General features: G+C 34.3%; 1 protein-coding gene and 6 non-coding genes across 7 annotated transcripts; 4 read left to right on the top strand and 3 right to left on the bottom strand.

Annotated features, from left to right (window-relative positions):
• Positions 1 to 2,035: 2,035 nt before the first annotated feature.
• TRNAR-CCU (transfer RNA arginine (anticodon CCU)) lies at positions 2,036 to 2,108 on the bottom strand. Its single transcript has one exon. It is a non-coding gene; the product is annotated as a tRNA-Arg (tRNA).
• Positions 2,109 to 2,511: 403 nt separating this feature from the next.
• On the bottom strand, positions 2,512 to 2,584 carry TRNAR-CCG (transfer RNA arginine (anticodon CCG)). Its single transcript has one exon. It is a non-coding gene; the product is annotated as a tRNA-Arg (tRNA).
• An 891-nt stretch (positions 2,585 to 3,475) lies between these two features.
• Positions 3,476 to 3,547, bottom strand: TRNAH-GUG (transfer RNA histidin (anticodon GUG)). Its single transcript has one exon. It is a non-coding gene; the product is annotated as a tRNA-His (tRNA).
• Positions 3,548 to 4,879: 1,332 nt separating this feature from the next.
• LOC132060166 (UDP-glucuronic acid decarboxylase 5-like) lies at positions 4,880 to 9,410 on the top strand. Its single transcript, XM_059453066.1, has 13 exons — positions 4,880 to 5,034; positions 6,682 to 6,781; positions 6,913 to 6,999; positions 7,104 to 7,191; positions 7,382 to 7,473; positions 7,607 to 7,671; positions 7,744 to 7,832; positions 8,009 to 8,086; positions 8,213 to 8,306; positions 8,405 to 8,471; positions 8,557 to 8,620; positions 8,714 to 8,754; positions 9,012 to 9,410. The coding sequence occupies exons 2-13, from the start codon at positions 6,701 to 6,703 to the stop codon at positions 9,195 to 9,197; spliced, it is 1,032 nt and encodes a 343-aa protein (XP_059309049.1). The 5' UTR covers positions 4,880 to 5,034; positions 6,682 to 6,700; the 3' UTR covers positions 9,198 to 9,410.
• Positions 9,411 to 9,705: 295 nt separating this feature from the next.
• Positions 9,706 to 9,778, top strand: TRNAK-CUU (transfer RNA lysine (anticodon CUU)). Its single transcript has one exon. It is a non-coding gene; the product is annotated as a tRNA-Lys (tRNA).
• Positions 9,779 to 9,995: 217 nt separating this feature from the next.
• Positions 9,996 to 10,068, top strand: TRNAK-CUU (transfer RNA lysine (anticodon CUU)). The gene has a single exon. It is a non-coding gene; the product is annotated as a tRNA-Lys (tRNA).
• Positions 10,069 to 10,369: 301 nt separating this feature from the next.
• Positions 10,370 to 10,443, top strand: TRNAK-CUU (transfer RNA lysine (anticodon CUU)). Its single transcript has one exon. It is a non-coding gene; the product is annotated as a tRNA-Lys (tRNA).
• The last annotated feature ends 8,675 nt before the right edge of the window (positions 10,444 to 19,118 follow it).

A 19,118-nucleotide genomic window follows, 5' to 3' on the forward strand; every position in this document is an offset into this window, starting at 1 on the left:
CAGCGTTAACGCTCTACGTCCAGACACAAATACCAGCACATTTTCCTCAGAATGTTTGCATTAGATTAAGTACTACCAGGTTCACAAATTGGAAGATATCAAGTAATTAAAGCTCGACTCTATGAGACCAGAAAGGAACTGCTTGGCATCAGTTAGTTGCCTGAGTACTTGGGATCAGCCATTACGTAATGATAAGCAATAACAGATACGAAAATAAAGATGCCAAGAAAGTTAGTAAAGAATCCTAGATCTTGGTCATCCATTATCTGCAATTGAAAAATGAAGAGCCAACAGTTAGAACAAAATGAACATAAAAGTAGGTCTACAACAACTTTGCAATGATCTTGGCTTCCAAAAACTAGATCAGAAATAAAACAAGGGACAGATTCATTCCAAAATCACAAGAACAAAAGATACTAATCGTGTAACGGATACTAATTGAATTAAGAAGTCCATATAAGAAAACTAGTACACTAAACACAAAGGTTCACTTCCTGAAATAACCTTTTATTTTTCACCAGTCACTGCTTTCATGGTAACCAGGTAAAGTGACTAAACTATTCATGAAACAAGAGAACGTTCGATTCTTTTTGGAGCCAGAATATTGGTATAGCACAAAAGTAATAAGAATTTGAACATATGCCATTGCACACTAGACTATTTTTTATTTCTCTTTTGAGGACAAGCTCTCAGGGAAGAATATCCTTCTTATTATTTACCACAAAACATAAGAATATGCAAGGATCCTTCCTTTCTTATTCCTACGATATACTCAACATTCTGATGAGAGCACAAGTTACCAGACTATCACAGAGGATACAAAGCCAAATTATTTATAAGCAACAAGTGAATAATTTACACATCAATGAGAATGATGATAACTTTTGAGTTATCCAATTCCAAACGGACCTATCATCCTCCTCTTTACCGAACAGAAAAGCCTCATTGTCCAAGTTAAGTGCCTACTATATGCATAACATTCACTTAAAATCAAGAGCCACTTCAATAGCTTTAAAATTCTTGATGTCAATGTACCTAATGCATCTAGCACGGTCAGCCTAATGCTTAAAGCAAATTCACAAACACAATATCATGGTGAACAACACACATATCTATACTTACTAAAAATGTTAAAGGTGAAGTTGTTCCTAGTCCTTTAATTGCTCAAGTAACACCCTTGAGACTTTCGTGTACTTTCCCTCGATAAGGTAAAGAAAGACTTTTGCAGCACATGACACAAACAAACTCCTAAACTAATAAAACGAAAAAAGGAAAATTTAACCTTTTATTTCACTCCACAAACATATGTCATGCCGAGGCAATGATTATAGGAACAAAAACCCTCAATCAAGTGAAAACCAACCTGCATTTCCAATAGAAATATCTTGGTGGCATAATTTACCCATATCATTTAGTAAAATGCGCAATCAAAATGAAAATTACAAGCAGTCGCACCAAGTTCATAACTATTTTGCACATATGCAGTGGAAGCAGCTAGTAACAGTCTCTCAAATCAATCACCTCAAGCTTATATCCCAGCAGAAAGAAGTAAAATTTCCAAGATAATTTTACATTAGGAAAAAAAAAACATTTCATTAAGCAGCTTCCAAGACCAAACACAAAACATGAAACCAAGGAAAAAAAAAAAAAAGGTGAAAAAAAGGCATGTAGCGATGGCATTTGGATTCGAACCCACAAGCTTAGATCCGGAGTCTAACGTGATATCCACTCCACTATGCTATCACCTCTTACTATCTTCTCCATTCACTTATACATTTCAGTACTACATTTCCACCACCATTGAAAACGAATAACAGAAGAGAAATTGGATTAAAACCTCATTCATGTAAGAAGCAAACAAATCAAAATGAATAGGAAAGCCGACACACAAAAGAACAGACGACAAAAGCAAGGTTTCTGCAAGAATCTAACTATGTCCATGTAAATTCAAATCATTATGCAATTTCCAAACCCAAAGACAAAACATGTAAGTCCACTTAAGAAAACAAAACAGGTGCGAAGAAAAGGCACATAGTGATCACAGTGGGATTCGAACCCACGACCTTTAGATTAGGAATCTAACGCGATATCCACTATGCTATGTGACCACTTCTTACCATCATCTCCATTCCCTTATATATTCAATATGAATTCCCACCAACATCAAAAGGGACAAAAGAACAGAAATTGGTAACGCTTCACCGATCAAAACCCCATTCATGTAAGAACCAAACAAATTCAAAATGATTGATCACGATACACAAAATCAAAAGAACAGACAACAAAAGCAAGGTTTCTGCAAAAGTTTAACTAAGTCCATGTAAATTCAAAATATGAAACAACAACAACATACGCAATGTAATCCCACAGGTGAGATCTAGGGAGGGTAAGATGTACGAGAACCATACACCCGTGTGGAGAGAAAGAAATTTATTTAGATAGGCCTGCAGAAGCTCGATTCAAAATATGAAACCAAGAAAAATAAAACAGGTGCTAAAAAAGGCATGTTAGTGATCACAGTGGGATTCGAACCCACGACCTTTAGATTCGGAATCTAACGCGATATCCACTATGCTATGTGATCACTTTGTTACTATCTTCTCCATTTCTTCATATATATATGACTAAATAATTTTTACACTAACATTGGAAGGGACAAAAGAACATCAGAAATGGGTACCACTTTCACCGATCAAAACCCCATTCATGCACGAAGCAAACAAAAAATCAAAATGAATGGCAAAACGACACACAGAAGAACAGACAAAAAAAACCCAATCTTTTTTCAAGAATCTGAGATACATGTAAATTCAGATCTATATATATATTCACATGAATATACACAACTATCAAACATCAAACATAGATATATGTGTGTATAAATTTAACAGATCGAGATTTGTACCTTTGTTTGAATAAGACGTCGAATGAGATTGAATTTGCTGGAAATTTTAGTAACCTTCTGATCGGTCCCCTGCTCTGTCAAAACTGATTTATGGGACATAGAAAATATATATATATAATATAAGGGCTTGTTTGGTATGAGTGATGAAGGGATAAATAATTTTGAAATTAAATTTGAGATGAGTTTATTTCATGTTTGATTGGAATAAAATTGCAGTATAACTGATTTGGAATTAGCTATCCCTAGATTTTACTGTTATTTTATCTCTATGGGGTGGTGGGATAACAAATTTCGGGACAAGTAATCTTAGGATAAATACTCTGAGATAACTTGTTTGCCAACCAAACAACCCCTAAGTGTTCACTTATTAGGCTTTAGCACATGCTAAATAAAATACTATTTCTATCAACTTGATATATTGAGATTTGAAAAAAAAGGCTAAATAAACACTTATTAAAAGGAGTATTTGTTTTAAACAGCTAAATCAAATCTAATTGAAGGCTTAAGTTAAATACGAAATACAAAACTGAAAGCGACGGCGGCCTAAAAGAACCAAAAAAAGGATGCAAGTGTGGCTGCTGGGATTCGAGCCCAGGTCTCCACGGCCACAACGTGGAATTCTCACCACTAAACTACAGCCACTTGATGCTATGAAATAAACAAACTATAATCCTACAGTAAACGAAAATGAGATAAAAGGCATAGACTTTTTATATATAATAATCTTTAAAATAATCATCTGACATTCAAAATTCTTTAACCTTTAATATTTCGAATTCACCCTACAAAATATAGTAGGGTGGTTTAAGCGTTTTCTATATATAAAAAAAAATTATTTGAGAACTCATATTCAAAAGTTTTTATTACTTTTGAATATCTTAACCTAATGTGAGAAATACGAAGTCGGTCAAAAGAAAGTTGTTGCACACTTTGAAGAATGATTTGCGTATTCGAATTAGAAATAGTGTTTCTTTATTTGCATATGTTAGTTTCTTGCAGATTAGAAGTATGGTCCTATTAGGCTAACTGGAAAGTTGTTACTTTTGAATTAGTGTATACACTCTGAGAGGGGCTGACTAAGTGTTTTCTCCCCTGATTTTGTAATTCTCAGTCGGGTAATTAATAAAGCTCTTTAATTCCAAAAAAAGTAAAAAAGTTTTTACTACTATTACAGATGAAGGAATCTTTGTAAAATGACAAAACATTTTCAACCAGGCTTAAGCAAACACAATTATTAGTGATAATATCCCTTAAAAACAACATAATTGTGTTTGTATGTGAATGAGATGTGTGATGTGCCGCAGTAGAGGGGATCTGCACCAACGTCAAATAACTAGGAAGACGCGTCAACATATATGGACCTAGTGCTCAATTTTAAATACACATAAATAAATTGTTTAGTTCCCCAATTAATTGTGGATAGGGACTTGATTTTCTTTATATGAGTTTGGCAACTCACATTGCATGAACGAATTGATGGGATTGAGTTAAATTTAATATCCAATTTTCTTAACACAAATTTAAAATTTTCTCAAAATAAAGAAAAATATACTCTTTCCGTCCACTTTTATTTGGTATGTATATTAAAAATAGATATTCATTTTCACTTGTCTAATTTGAAAAATTAATAAATAATTTCTCATTTCATACATATTTTACCCTTATCATTGATTATTAATTTGAAGAATTCAAGAAATTCTTACTTGCTGCACAACTTTCAGAATATATTTTATGATCTCAATCATTAAATTATTTAACAATAATTAAGGGTGAAGTAGAAATAGATGGAGGGAGTAGTTTATGTTAAACATCTTTAGGACAGCTTGTCTTGGGTAAAGACAAAAAAGTACTACGTAAACTATGTTGTTTCTTTGTGATTGGAAAGATAACGTGAAAGTTCAGTTCAGTTTAGTTTACGCTTCTGACATGTAACCAACGTGGCAAGATAAATCATAAACTAAATATAGTAATCACAACATTTATTATTATTATTATTTTCCAACCAGAAAACTTACAGATTTTTATTACCAGCAATTATTTACAGCTCCTCCACCATCTACCCAATTTTTTGTGGGTTTATATACCTCTGAATTTTACATTAGCATCATCATTTTCCTCATATTCACCAGGTAATGTATAATTATTATATTTTGTTGGCCAATTTTCTTTTTGATTGTGTTGATTAAATTAGATGCAGATCTGTTGTGGGGTCTTTTTAGAGTTGCTAAAAAGCTTTGAATTTTAACTTTTATGTTCAAAGGTCACTTTTTTATTTCTCCCATCATTGTCTGGCTAGTATGTTTGGTGTGATTTAGGATCTTGATTTACGTGTTTTTCACGTTAATTGCTCTGAATCTATATTGTTTTCATCTATAAATTCATGCATTGAGCCCTGGACTTGTTATTCTTTCTGTTTCCATTAGCTTTTAAAGAAGATCAGGTGATCAGAAATTGTGTTTTTTTTGCTGATATGTAATCAAGTTGTTAGCTTTTTTATCTTCTGTTGATGAAATTTGATTAGTGTGTGTTCATTCCTTGAAAATTTGCTCCTTTTAATTTCTTCTGTTGTTGAAAATTGAAATTTGATTTGTCTTTGTTGTTAATTCTCTTTTTTTTTTGTTTTTTTTTTTTTTTGGGGGGGGTGGGGGGTGGGGGTGGGGTTTGAAAAATACATATTCTTGCTATTATAAATTGTGATTGATTTATAAAGAGGATCCACCTCCTTTGGTGAAGGGTGTGGTGGAATGTTAAAGGTTTATCCTTTTTAACGAGAGATCACGGGTTTTGAGCCTTGAAATGGAGTCGTCTTAGGTAGGGAACCTTAATAACCCTTCTCGGGTTTTTAATGGCACTAATCCGGATTACTCGGACTAGGGGATCTTGAAGAGGGATAAAAAAAGAATAAAGAGGATTCATATAACTGACACCGATTAATTTGTGAAGCGATGCATTGGCGGAGCTAGGGGATGGAAGGGGTTCATCCAAAACCCCCTTTGCCGTAAAATTACAATGTGTAATAAAGTTAACCTTTTTTATGTATACATGTTAGATGTATCAGTGCAAAATAAATGTATACATGCTTTGATTTTTCACTTTTATATTCAAACATCACCTTTTTCATTTCTTCCATCATTGTCTAGCTGGTATGTTTGGTGTGATTAGGGATCTTGATTTACGTGCTTTTCACGTTATTTATATGATTTTCGTTCTATAAATTCATGCATTGAGCCTTGGACTTGTTATTCTTTCTGTTTACATTAGCATTTAGAGGTGATCAGATGATCGAAAATTGTTTTTTTTTTTTTTTTTTTTTTTTTTGGCTGAATACGGAATCAAGTTGTTTGCTTTGTATCTTCTGTTGATGAAATTTGATTTGGGTGTGTTAATTCTCTGGAAAGACAAAGCCTTTTTATCCGCAGTTGTTGATATTTGATTTGGGGTTGTTAATTTTCTGGGATAAAAGACCTCTTGCCTTTGTAGATATTGTGTTGATTTAGGTAGGGCATTATGGCTATTAGCATAAAGAGGATTCATATAGCCGATCCCAATTAATTTTGAAGTGAGGTTTAGCTGATTGATTGATGCATATGTATATGTCGGCTTTTGGGGAAAATGGTGGCTTTTATCTGTTTAATTTATTTCCTATTTTTTTTCTTTATGCATCTGTGTTACTCTGTAAGTAATGGTTATGTAGTAATCATGGTTTCTCTTTCGTAAAATTGGAACATTTTGCAGAGTGTTTATATGGTTTTGAACTTTTGAGATCTTGGGTGCAGAAATCGAAGTGATCTAGAAATGGCTTCCAATGGAGACAACAATGCATCTGCAAAACCACCACCAGAACCATCGCCATTACGAAAAGCAAAATTTTTCCAGGTATAGTAGACATGGCTCCTCATGTAGTATCTCGATGTTGAATCTTTTTTTTTTTTTTTTTTTTTTGGTCATTTTTATCTTGATATATCTTGTGTTTTTATTGTTTGTATCTTCCAAATTTCTAATCACAGGCCAACATGAGAATTTTGGTGACTGGTGGTGCTGGATTCATCGGCTCTCACCTCGTTGACAGACTAATGCAAAATGAAAAGAATGAGGTTTGTACTTTACCACTGGCTTCACATCATATGTTTGCAACCGCTGAATCAGATAAAAGTAGAAATACAATCGCATTTACCTAAACTTGTTGCATCATGCTTAGGTGATTGTTGTGGATAACTACTTCACTGGATCAAAGGATAACCTAAAGCAATGGTTTGGCCATCCAAGATTTGAGTTAATTCGTCACGGTAAAGCACACTTGTTGGTTCTACTTTCTGCACATGTTGAAATTTTGATGTATTACAATTGTCTTGCGAGTATCTCTGAGCAGTTTCTACGATTACTAGCTCCATTCGCTAATTATTTTCTGAGTTTTTCTATGTTTCCTCCTAAAGAGTTTTCTTTAATCATCTGTCTTTATATTCATGTGATATGCAGACGTGACGGAGCCATTATTGATTGAAGTTGACCAAATTTATCATCTTGCTTGCCCTGCTTCCCCAATCTTTTACAAATACAATCCTGTTAAGGTCAGTTATGAAGATCCCTGTATTGCAAAGTTTTCATCAATATTATCACTATGTTCCTTTGGATCTACATAACCTAAAAGATGAAGCCTGGGGTTTTTCTGTTGATTTTTGACTTGCTCTATGGTATTTGCAGACGATTAAGACGAATGTCATTGGCACATTGAATATGTTGGGACTTGCCAAGAGAGTTGGTGCAAGGTATGAATCTGCTTCTATCGTCAATTATTCTTGTGATAATAGATCTTCATCTAACTATCATTATTCAAGCAGGATTTTACTGACATCAACTTCCGAGGTTTACGGAGACCCACTTATTCACCCTCAAGATGAAAGCTATTGGGGAAACGTCAACCCAATTGGTATGCATATTCTGCTTTTTGAAATTGCACTATCTGATTATTTGACATTAAACAAATCGTTGATCATTTGCCCAAGAATGCATCTAATGATAGACTTGTTTATTTCGTTAAAAACTTTTCTGTTGGACTCACTCTAGCATAAGTTTGCTTATAATAATGTTGCTTGTGAATTTCAGGAGTTAGGAGTTGTTACGATGAGGGAAAAAGAGTGGCTGAGACTTTGATGTTTGATTATCACAGGCAGCATGGAATTGGTATATAGCACTTCCTCCATATATATGTTTGAGAATGGTTTTCTTTCAAATCTATTGGATTTCATTTCGTAAAGTTCTACATTCTGAAGCATTGTTTTACATCTTTGAAATGATGGCCTGTATCAGAAATACGAATTGCTAGAATCTTCAACACTTACGGTCCGCGAATGAATATAGATGATGGTCGTGTCGTCAGCAATTTCATTGCCCAGGCAATTCGGTAATATTCTGAACCTCGCCATAACTCTTACCGTTCCATAGTTAATCACATTATGAGAATTAACAATGGCCAACCCTATCTCTTGTGCAATTCTGTAGTGATGAAGCCTTGACTGTTCAGCTTCCTGGAACACAAACCCGCAGCTTTTGTTATGTTTCCGACATGGTATAATGCAGTCTATGAGCCACGTGATTTGAAGTTCATATAATTTCTTTATCTTTTTTCTTACCTTCCTTTCCAAATGATGAAGGTTGATGGTCTTATTCGGCTGATGGAGGGAGATAATACTGGACCAATTAACATCGGGAATCCAGGTTAGCTTCTGTTTATTTGGTGCATATCTGATCATAACCCCTTCTTTTCCAATTTTATCACTTAATTAAAACAACTCATCTTCTTGCAATCAGGTGAATTCACAATGCTTGAACTTGCTGAGAACGTGAAGGAGGTAATCTGCTGAACCTGCACTCGTCTATGTATTTGCATAACACATTTACATTTGTTGCCACAAACTATTGTTAGGGGCAGATCTAGCCCTTCGGTAACTGGTTCATCATAATCCATTATCTTTCAATAAATACGCAGTATATATGAACTCATAAATTTAAATATACAAGAAGTCCACTTCTAAGAACCTTATAAGGTCGAACGTATCAAGTTAAAATCTTGGATATGCCTCTAACTATTGTTGTTGTTGTTTTGCAGCTTATCAATCCAGAAGTGCAAATTATCACAGTGGAAAATACACCGGACGATCCTCGCCAGAGAAAGCCGGACATCACAAAGGCAAAAGAACTACTTGGATGGGAACCAACGATCAAACTACGGGATGGTATTCCCCTTATGGAGGACGATTTCCGTGGCAGGCTTGGTATCTCCAGAAAGAATTGAAGCTATTACTGGTCTTATCGACACAATTGTTAAAAGAGATGCTTTTATGTTTTCATTATATGATAAGGATGTTTACCTGGTCTGAGTTGTCTCTCGCTGTCTTATCGCATGGCCAGTATGTCTTAGTGCTATATACCTGCATGTATGCCAGTTTTAAATCATGAGTATCGAATATCTTCTTGCCTCTTTGAATTTTCATTAAGTTTTTATGCATCTCTTTTTTTATTTATCGGTCGATACATAATAATTTTGGACAACTTCTGATACTAGAGAAACTAATATAATTCTGGATGTAGACGGGCTTAATTAGAGTGACATGGCAACTTAGGACGACAATATATGAAACACAGGTGAAGCAACTATGGCACTAGGCACTATAGCTAGTTTAGCGAACCAATTAATTTTTGTATTGGACTGCATATAGCGATACATAGTGGATGGAAAAGAGCAAGATGACTTTTAAGGTGCCTCGACTAATTCAGTGATTTTGTGAGCTAAAAGAATCAAAGCCCGTCTAGCTCAGTTGGTAGAGCGCAAGGCTCTTAACCTTGTGGTCGTGGGTTCGAGCCCCACGGTGGGCGTCTTTTTATCCTATATTTTCTTTTTTGTCATTATGGACAAGGATATTTCTAAATGGGGCTTTTGTCCAATTCAGGCCCGTCTTTCGGTTGGTAAAGCGCAAGGCTCTTAACTTGTGGTCGTGGGTTCGAGCCCGCGGTGGGCGTCTTTTTATCCTATATTTTCTTTTTTGTCATTATGGACAAGGATATTTCTAAATGGGGCTTTTGTCCAATTCAGGCCCGTCTAGCTCAGTTGGTAAAGCGCAAGGCTCTTAACCTTGTGGTCGTGGGTTCGAGCCCCACGGTGGGCGTCTTTTTATCCTATATTTTCTTTTTTGTAGAGCGCAAGGCTCTTAACCTTGTGGTCGTGGGTTCGAGCCCCACGGTGGGCGTCTTTTTATCCTATATTTTCTTTTTTGTCATTATGGACAAGGATATTTCTAAATGGGGCTTTTGTCCAATTCGAGCCCGTCTAGCTCGGTTGGTGAGCGCGAGGCTCTTAACCTTGTGGTCGTGGGTTCGAGCCCACGGTGGGCGTCTTTTTATCCTATATTTTCTTTTTTTGTCATTATGGACAAGGATATTTCTAAATGGGGCTTTTTGTCCAATTCGGGCCGTCTAGGCTCGGTTGGTAGAGCGCAAGGCTCTTAACCTTGTGGTCGTGGGTTCGAGCCCCACGGTGGGCGTCTTTTTATTCTATATTTTCTTGGGAAAATTTCATAAATGACTACATTTTAAGGGTTAAAAATCTGGCATAGCAACATTTTGCTTATTTACGGCTTGTAGCTACTTTTTTGTTTGCTGTATTCATTTTTTTTTGCTGTATTCAATTTTTATTTTCCTTTGTATTCATGACTAAAATAATTTTTTCTCACCGTATTCATGAAATAATTATCTGTATTCATAAATTGGCTTATTTTATTCATGAATACAACAAGTAAAAAACTGAATACATACACACCAATAATTACACAAAAACATCGTATTTTTCGATATGTATACAACAGATACAGGCGAAAAAAACTGAATACAATATAGATACACCAAAAAATTAATAAATACAAGTGAAAAACATTGTATACACGGTAAATATCGACAAATATGCGAAAAATTAATGAATACAATGAATTGTATGCTAAAAAAATTAATGAATACAGAAAAAGAAACTTGATTTTCGGATCCGGTCTAGAATTTGACCGAAAAGCCACCGTCGGCCAAACTCCGACAAATTACACTTGTCGACGATGAAGATCAACATGTATATGGAGTGCCCCCTAACTTTTTTGCGATAATAATCCGATTTTCAACGACGATGTACACTTTTCGACGACGATGAACACTTTTCAATATTTCTCAACGACTTTTCCGGATCAAATCGATTCAATATTTCTTCGAAATTTAAAGCAACAACCCTTATGGCGGCGTCAATGTTCGGTTGGGAAATTTTGTTTGATTTTGTATGTGGAGTGCCCGTTTGTTGCTTTCTACGAAAACATTCATTACAAAGTACGATAATAAGGGTGCGTTTTTATGAATTATCCCAACTACGGCAAGAGTAATAACTTCCTCAATTTGAATTTATGTGTCTTTGATGTTATTTGAAGAGCTCCCGACAAGATCCTTGTAAAAGTTCGCCGGAGAAGGACGAGAGGCCAATCGGTGAAGATCCGATGTATATCACGGTCGATCCATTAGACAAGATCGGTCCGGATAAATTAATTTATCGTAAAAGTTTGCGGAAAAAGGTCGCCGGCGACGAGCATGGGTGGGGGGAGAGGGGGAGAGAGAGGGGAGGATTTGGTTGGAAGTGAATAATGTGATGATGGGGTATTTTATTTTATATATATATATATAGCTATAAGTTGTATTTATCATATAATTATTAGCTATGGAATGTATTTATTTTTTAAACTATAGCTACTAAATATAAATATGTACTAATGTTAGTTATGCTATGTAGTTATCCCTATTTTCTTTTTTGTCATTATGGCCAATAGATATTTCTAAATGGGGCTTTTGTCCAATTCAGGCCCATCAGTATCTTGTCAAAGGTTTAGCTGCACAGTCGCAACCTACTTAGCTTCTTTGTTCTACTTCAGTAAACAAACCATCGGGGCAACTGGGTTTTGATCATCCGTCCTGGTGCAAACAAAACCTTTAGTTCAGTTAAATGAAATAAAAAAGCTCTAAAAATGTCAAAGGCTATAATTGTAAGCTAAATGTTGCACAATTATATAATTGTAAGCTAAATGTTGCACAATTATAAATCAATCACAAGTTCTACACTGTATATTTAACTTTTAACATTATGAACCAACACACGATGAAAGATAATTTGTAGTCTTTAGATTTTTAGGAGGGGAAAACGTAATCTTTGTTTGATAATCGGGAGAATAGAGCGTCCACCCTAGTTACTCCAATTTATTCTTCGATTGGTTCGGTGCCTAATCGATTGGTCGGCTAATAAGATTGTTTGTAGAAATCCAGCAAATTACATTTATTTTGAAAAGTGTTTATTTTTAGAAGTACTTTTGGCGAAAAGCAATTTGTGTTTGGCTAATTAATTTTAAAAGCACTTTTGAGCAATAATTAGTGTTTGACCAAGCTTTTAAAAAGTGTTTTTAAGTGTATTTTTCTCAAAAGTACTTTCGGGCAAAGGCTATTTTAAACTTGAAAAGTGTCTCTATTTATACTCCTAACAAAATCTTATTTTCTCCCAAAAGTTTGACCAAACAACTCACTTTTTTTTTAAATAAGCACTTATTGAAAAGAAAAAAAAAAGTACTTTTCGGAAAAATAAGGTTGGCCAAACAGGCTATAAGTTGCAATTGAGATTGCCGAAAGGTATATCTTGGTAAGAAATGGGTAGCTAGGCTAAAAGATGCAAAATAGATGCCATAATGGACAGCCAACTTAATTTTCTCTAATTTATACACTATAAACGTTGCATTATTAAGAGAAAAGACATCATTTCCCCCTGGAACTTGGCGAAGAAACTCACTTTAGCAACTAAACAGCTGTAATTATTTACCCCTAAACAACAGCGATAATTATTTACCCCGAATTCAACGGATGGAATTGAGTGTATTACGCTCGCGCCACGTCGTTGCCACGTCATTGCTGGGTCGTTCCGCGTCAAAAATTACCAACTTTCATTTTTATTTTTCTTTTATTATTTTTTTCTCTTTATTCTACTTTCTCCTCATTCTCACCAACACGCCGCCCGAAGTAACCACCGCGCGCCCCGCTTCTTCCGCGCCCTCCACCCCCCCGTATTTGCAATTGTGATTTCTTCGTTATTGAAATTTACACCATACCATACTTATCGAAGTCCTTGTATTTATCAACAACAAATTGTCTCAAACGTTAAATTGATTAGGTTGAAATCATATACATGCCCATTTCATTAGGATATTAGGCAAGTACATTAATCGTTTTCTTTAGCAATGCCATAAATTTTGAAAGATACTTAATACAACTATCCTTGTGGTGAAAGCTACGTTTCATTTTAGACTTCCATTACATTTGTTCTTTAGGAAGTATAGGGAGTGAGTAGATTTTTCTCCTCCACCAATGAGCTAATCTAATAAATAATTAACTTTCGGTAGAAGGAGCCCAAACAATAAGCATTCAAGGATATACGGCTAACTCCTGCATTTTCATATTTTCTTTTGTTATTTCCTCTATCGATTGATGCTTTCCTTTCCAAAATACTCAACTTTCACTCTTGAACATGAAAATCACCACACGTATCAATGTATTAAGTTTTCCTAATACTAATAACATACAAACTTGCAATATAAGAAACGATATGAGAGCATTGCATAACTAAACATAGTCTAAAAAATTTTTGACTTTTAGTTAAACACAACTAAAAGTCACGACCCGCATAATAAACATAACTAAAAAGTGGCCCTCACACTTTTAGTTAAACTAATAAAATCAGTTGATCCGGCATAACTAAATATAACTAAGTCGCCCTGGATATTCAGCACTTGCATTTCTAAGAAAGTATGCCTCGAGATCAGCTTGCATTTTAATCTTCACTCGAGATAATGTTCCAACTCACATGCTTAATCTCAGCTTTTACAAATTAACAACAATTAACATAAGTATGAATTGACTTGAGACAATGCAACCCATAATTCCAAATCCGCGTTTGAATAACAATAACAATTGTCATTGTTATTGTTAACACAAATACGATATTAAAGTGCCCCGTCCTATTGTTTTAAAGGTGGTGCATTCAATTGATAACAATAATATTTTTTTGGAAGACAAGAATTGTAATTTGATTGAAGATTGTTCCTTGAATATGTAATAAGAAATTAAAGTAACTAGAGCTTAATAACAAAACCCGAACAATAGAGAGAAACCAACACAAGACAATAGCAAATGTCAATTTTATGCAAATGTCAACTTTATGCATTTGAATGAATTTCACGGTGGGCTGAATTTTGGTTTGTTAACTCAACAAATTTAATCTCTTTATTTGTGTCAAATCAAACCCATAAATTAAATCTATATACAAAGAAACAAAGCGCGAAGAAAAAATATAATTTAGTAGAAAGAAAAAGAAGGAAAAGAATAAGAAAGAAAAGGAAAAAGTTAATTTAAAATAGAAAATAAAATATTAAGAAAATATTAATATATCATCCAATTAGAAGATGACATAAATACGGTTGGGATCACTTTTAGTGTTTATTTTTTCCTCCCACGCGCTTTTAAGATTGAGTACACTTTCTTGCCACGTCACCGTTAAGGGGGTAAATAATTATAATTAAGTTGTTTAGGGGGGTAAATAATTACCGGTTAAGTTTAGTTGCTAAAGTGAGTTTTGCTGCCAAGTTTCAGGGGGAAATGATGTCTTTTCTCCATTATTAATCTTTATATTATTAATCGATGTAGTATACCCCCTAAAAATTATATGTGCTCAAAAGACTATACCCTCCTTTGTCATTTTATGTAACGCTACGGGTTATGTGACTGAAACTAAAAGTGTTAGAAAACATCTGAGTATTGAAACTAATACTATAAAGAGAAAAGACATCATTTCCTAAAGTTGGCACGAAAACTCACTTTAGCAACTAAACTTAACTTCTAATTATATACCCCCTAAAGAATATAGGTTTCAATTATTTTTCACCCGAAAAATAATACCACTCTCAAATGCGTGTAGGTGTATTACACTTTCGCGCCACGTCATTCCACATAATTGCCACGACTCATTGTCATGTCAAAAATTACCAACCTTCATTTTTTTGTTTTTCTTTTATTATTTTTCTCTTTCTTCTTCTTTCTCCCTTTTCTCTTTCTTCTTCTTTCTCCTCATCCTCCCCACACTTGTAGCAACCGCCACCACTGCCGCCGCCGCCACGACCTCCACCACCACCATAACCACCGCCTCCTTAAATCAACCCAACTGAAAAATCCCATCTTTGTCATCTTCATCTTCCTCCTTATCCTTGTCATTCAAACCTCCATTATCATCAACAAAAAATCCCATCTTCAATTTTTTTGTTGATACCAATCGCAATTTCAGTCAAAAATTAGCAAAATATCAACACTGCCTCTTTAAAAAGATGGAATCAAAATTTGAACGGAGGTGCGGAAGGTTTGTGGGTTGTCCAGAACAAGATGAAGCAAACCAATATTTGTGGGTTTTCTTATTTTGGTGATTTGAATGAGAAGTAGAAGCAAAATTGGAAGAAGATGGTCTGTTGGAAATTATTGTTGCTTCGGTGGTGGAGAAGGTTGGCCGCGGCGATGGTGGTGGTTATGGAGGTGGGGTGAGTATGGTAGTGGTCGAGATTAAAATGGGTATAGTGGTGGTGGTGGCGGCGGCGGGGGGGGGTTCGGTTGGGTTTATTTAAGTGGGGTGGGGGAAGAGGAGGGGGGTGGGGGGTTTCAGTTAGGTTGATTTAAGTGGGTGGGGGAAGAGGAGTGGGTGGAGGGGGGTGCATTTTTATTTTTATTTTATTTTAAATTTTATATTATTTTTATTTTATTTTTTAATTGTATAATAATTTATATCAACGGGTCCACCTTTTTGTGTTCTTTACTCTCTTAATTTTTTTTTTTTTTGTCACGTCAGCATTTGGGATTGTATTTAATTAAGAAGAAAGTTGTTTATGGGGTTATTTAAACGCTCATAAAGTTTAGTTGCTAAAGTGAGTTTTAGTCAAGTTTAGAAGTGAAATAATTGTTTACCTCGAAAATGGGTAATAAGTTAAATTTGTAAATGAGGCAAAGGATATGTGGTATTTTAATCTACACTTTAAGGAATCAAAGAAAGTCAAATCTATTCGGTTTGTTAAGGGCTTGGGCAAATAGTGAACTGATATGCTGAAGGCTAGGACGTTTATATCTGTGTATAAGAGACAAGTTTTATATATCTATATATGTTAGATGCAATGTTGAATAAGGAGATTTAATGAACAGTTCCCGTTATAACCGGACCAAAAATCTGAAGAACACTAAGCAAGAGAAATTTTATAATATATTTGAAGTACAAAGTTTGTGGATCGAAAAGCCAACCCCTAAAAGTGAGGGAATGACCCTATTTATAGTTTTTCTCATGGGCCTTCTATACATCACGGGCCCTTTTAGATAAAGAAAACCTAATATGGATAAGATTAGGTCGTACGGTCCGACACCCGTACGACTCTCGAACGGGCGGCGATTCCCACACGTGGCGGGCGAATAACCGATTATTCGGACCAACGGCCACGATCGAATGGTCACGAAAAACCGGCCAACGCCACGACTGATCTCGCTATATTCGAACCGGGCAAACGGCTACAACCAACTCGGCCATATAAGGATCGGACAGGACCTAACCACGCTAAGGAATTGTCTCCGGACACAACGAATTCATGCAAAGCTTCTTCGGATCAGACACTACCGTTCGTTCTCTTCCTTTTACCAATCCCAAGTTTCACCGGACAAACTTTATCCGGTTTTTACCGTATACAATAATGTCTTTTACCTTCTATAAATAAAGAGTTATGCGTCTAAATACAAATATTGAGATTTAGGTATAATAATAGTCAAGAACATAATTCTGGGTTTTTGGCAGCCCCACAACTCTAAACTTTTATTTTGAAGAGCTACAAGTAGGGGTGTATATGGATCGGGTTGGTTCGGATTTTTTAAACACCAAACCAAACCAATTGCGTCGAGTTTTAAAATTTAAACACCAAACCAAACCAATAAAATTCGAGTTTTTCAACCTCGGGTTTTCTCGGATTGTTCGGGTTGTTCAGTTTTCTCGGATTTTTCGGGTTTTTTTTCGGAATAGTCTTGATACAAAACATATAACTTTTACTTTAAATATGTCTTTTGTCCTAGTAAGATACAATTATATAATTAAGGTGTTTCTTAAGAAAATAACACAAAATGTGAGAAGAGTGATGACATTGTATTAAAATATTCAACAAAAGCTAATATAATCGGTTAACATAAATATTGCTAATTAACAAGCCATAAAAGAAAATGAGCATAATCTAAAAATACTAAGTCATGCTAAAATAAGTATTAATTATATGACAAAGAAAAAAAACTTAAGTTGTGTATTTTTACTCTCTAAATCAATTATGCAAAACTAAAGAATAGATATCCAACATTATTGTTATTTCTAGTGGTAAATTGAATTTCTTTTGTTAGGATTAGTGTTGAGTTAATTTGGTTTGGACTTTATTTGAGTTACTAACATCCATAGGATATAAAATTTATTGATATTCAAAATTCTAAGTTCAAGCTTGAATAATATGATAATAGATAAAAAATTTAAGAAATATTTATAAATTACTTTACAAATAAATATTTTTATGTATAAAATATTTTAAAAATTGAATACATGTAATGTCGGGTTGGTTTGGTTCGGTTTGACTTTTTTAGTTAAAACCAAACCAAAACCAGCTATTGGTTTTTTTTTCCCAACACCAAACCAAGTCAAACCAAACCACTAGTCAGATTTTTTTCTCGGTTTATCGATTTGGTGCGGTTTGTCGATTTACTTTGTACACCCCTAGCAACAAGGATCTTTGCATCGGGTGACAAACAAAAGATGCCCAAATTACCATGGAAAAGATTCAACATTTAACACCCCTAACTTTTCTCAGATAACTAATACAAAATCCAATTCAATATTTCTCAAATCAGCTAAAAAGAAATCCATTTCAATATTTCTCAAATCAGCTAAAATGAAATCCATTGCAATATTTCTTAAATCAGCTAAAATGAAACACAATACAATATCGGTTGACACTCAAGTTTTTTAGTCTTCGTCACTCTGTTTTTGTTTATCAGCCATTGTGTCTCTAAAAAAGATACAGATTCAAGAACGGAATCAAATGCATTAATAACACAAACAATCGTTCAAAAATTATTCCTGAAAATGCTTTGTTCACTTCACGCCTTGAATGTTGTCAGGCAGCACCTTATAAAGTCGTTTTAATAATCACATACAATTCTTATCATAGATACAGAAAAATATCAACCTTCAATCCATTAGAACGCATAAACAAGTCCATAAATTAATTTGTCATAATTTTTCCTCAAAATTTTCAAAGATCTACGAAAAATGAAACAATTCTGCAAAATATAGTCATACATGATAAAATCAAACTGAAACAAAAAATTCATTGTTTAAGGAAATGGTCCAACTACATTAACACAAGCGAATGATTCAAAAACTACAAAAATTATTCACTGAAAATGCTGAATTCTTTTCTAGACCACTAATTAGACAATTTCTCAACAATTATACCGAAAAGCAAATACTTTCGACCCATAGAAATACATAAATACAAGTGCATAAATTACTTGAATCACTAAAAATTCCACAATATGAAACCATTCTTCACATTCATAGCCATAAATAACCAAATTAGAAACTGCAATAAGATATTTCATAGATTCAGAAACATAGTGAACATAATTTTCATAAGTAAGATACACAAAAATAGTTCTCTGAAACTGCTTTGTACATTTTTTGGCCACTAATTAGACAATTTCTCATCAATTATACTCCCTCCCTGCACTTTTACCTATAAACTATATTAAAAATAGATCATTCACTTTTACTTGTCCAATTAAAAATAACTTACCCTTATTATTAGATCCTAGAATTATTTCCCTATATTTACTAATTAGTTCTTAAAAATTGCATCAAGTCAAATACAGACAAAAACATGCACATAAACAAAAAATGCATAAATTACTTGAATCATAAATGCAATTCCACAAAATGAACCATTCTTCACATTCATATTCATAAATGACCAAATCCAATACAGAAATAAGATATTTCATAGATCCAGCAATATTACATTAACATATCATAAGATGTAATACTAAA

Source organism: Lycium ferocissimum, chromosome 6, assembly GCF_029784015.1.
Source record: "Lycium ferocissimum isolate CSIRO_LF1 chromosome 6, AGI_CSIRO_Lferr_CH_V1, whole genome shotgun sequence".
Classification (NCBI taxonomy): Eukaryota; Viridiplantae; Streptophyta; class Magnoliopsida; order Solanales; family Solanaceae; genus Lycium; species Lycium ferocissimum.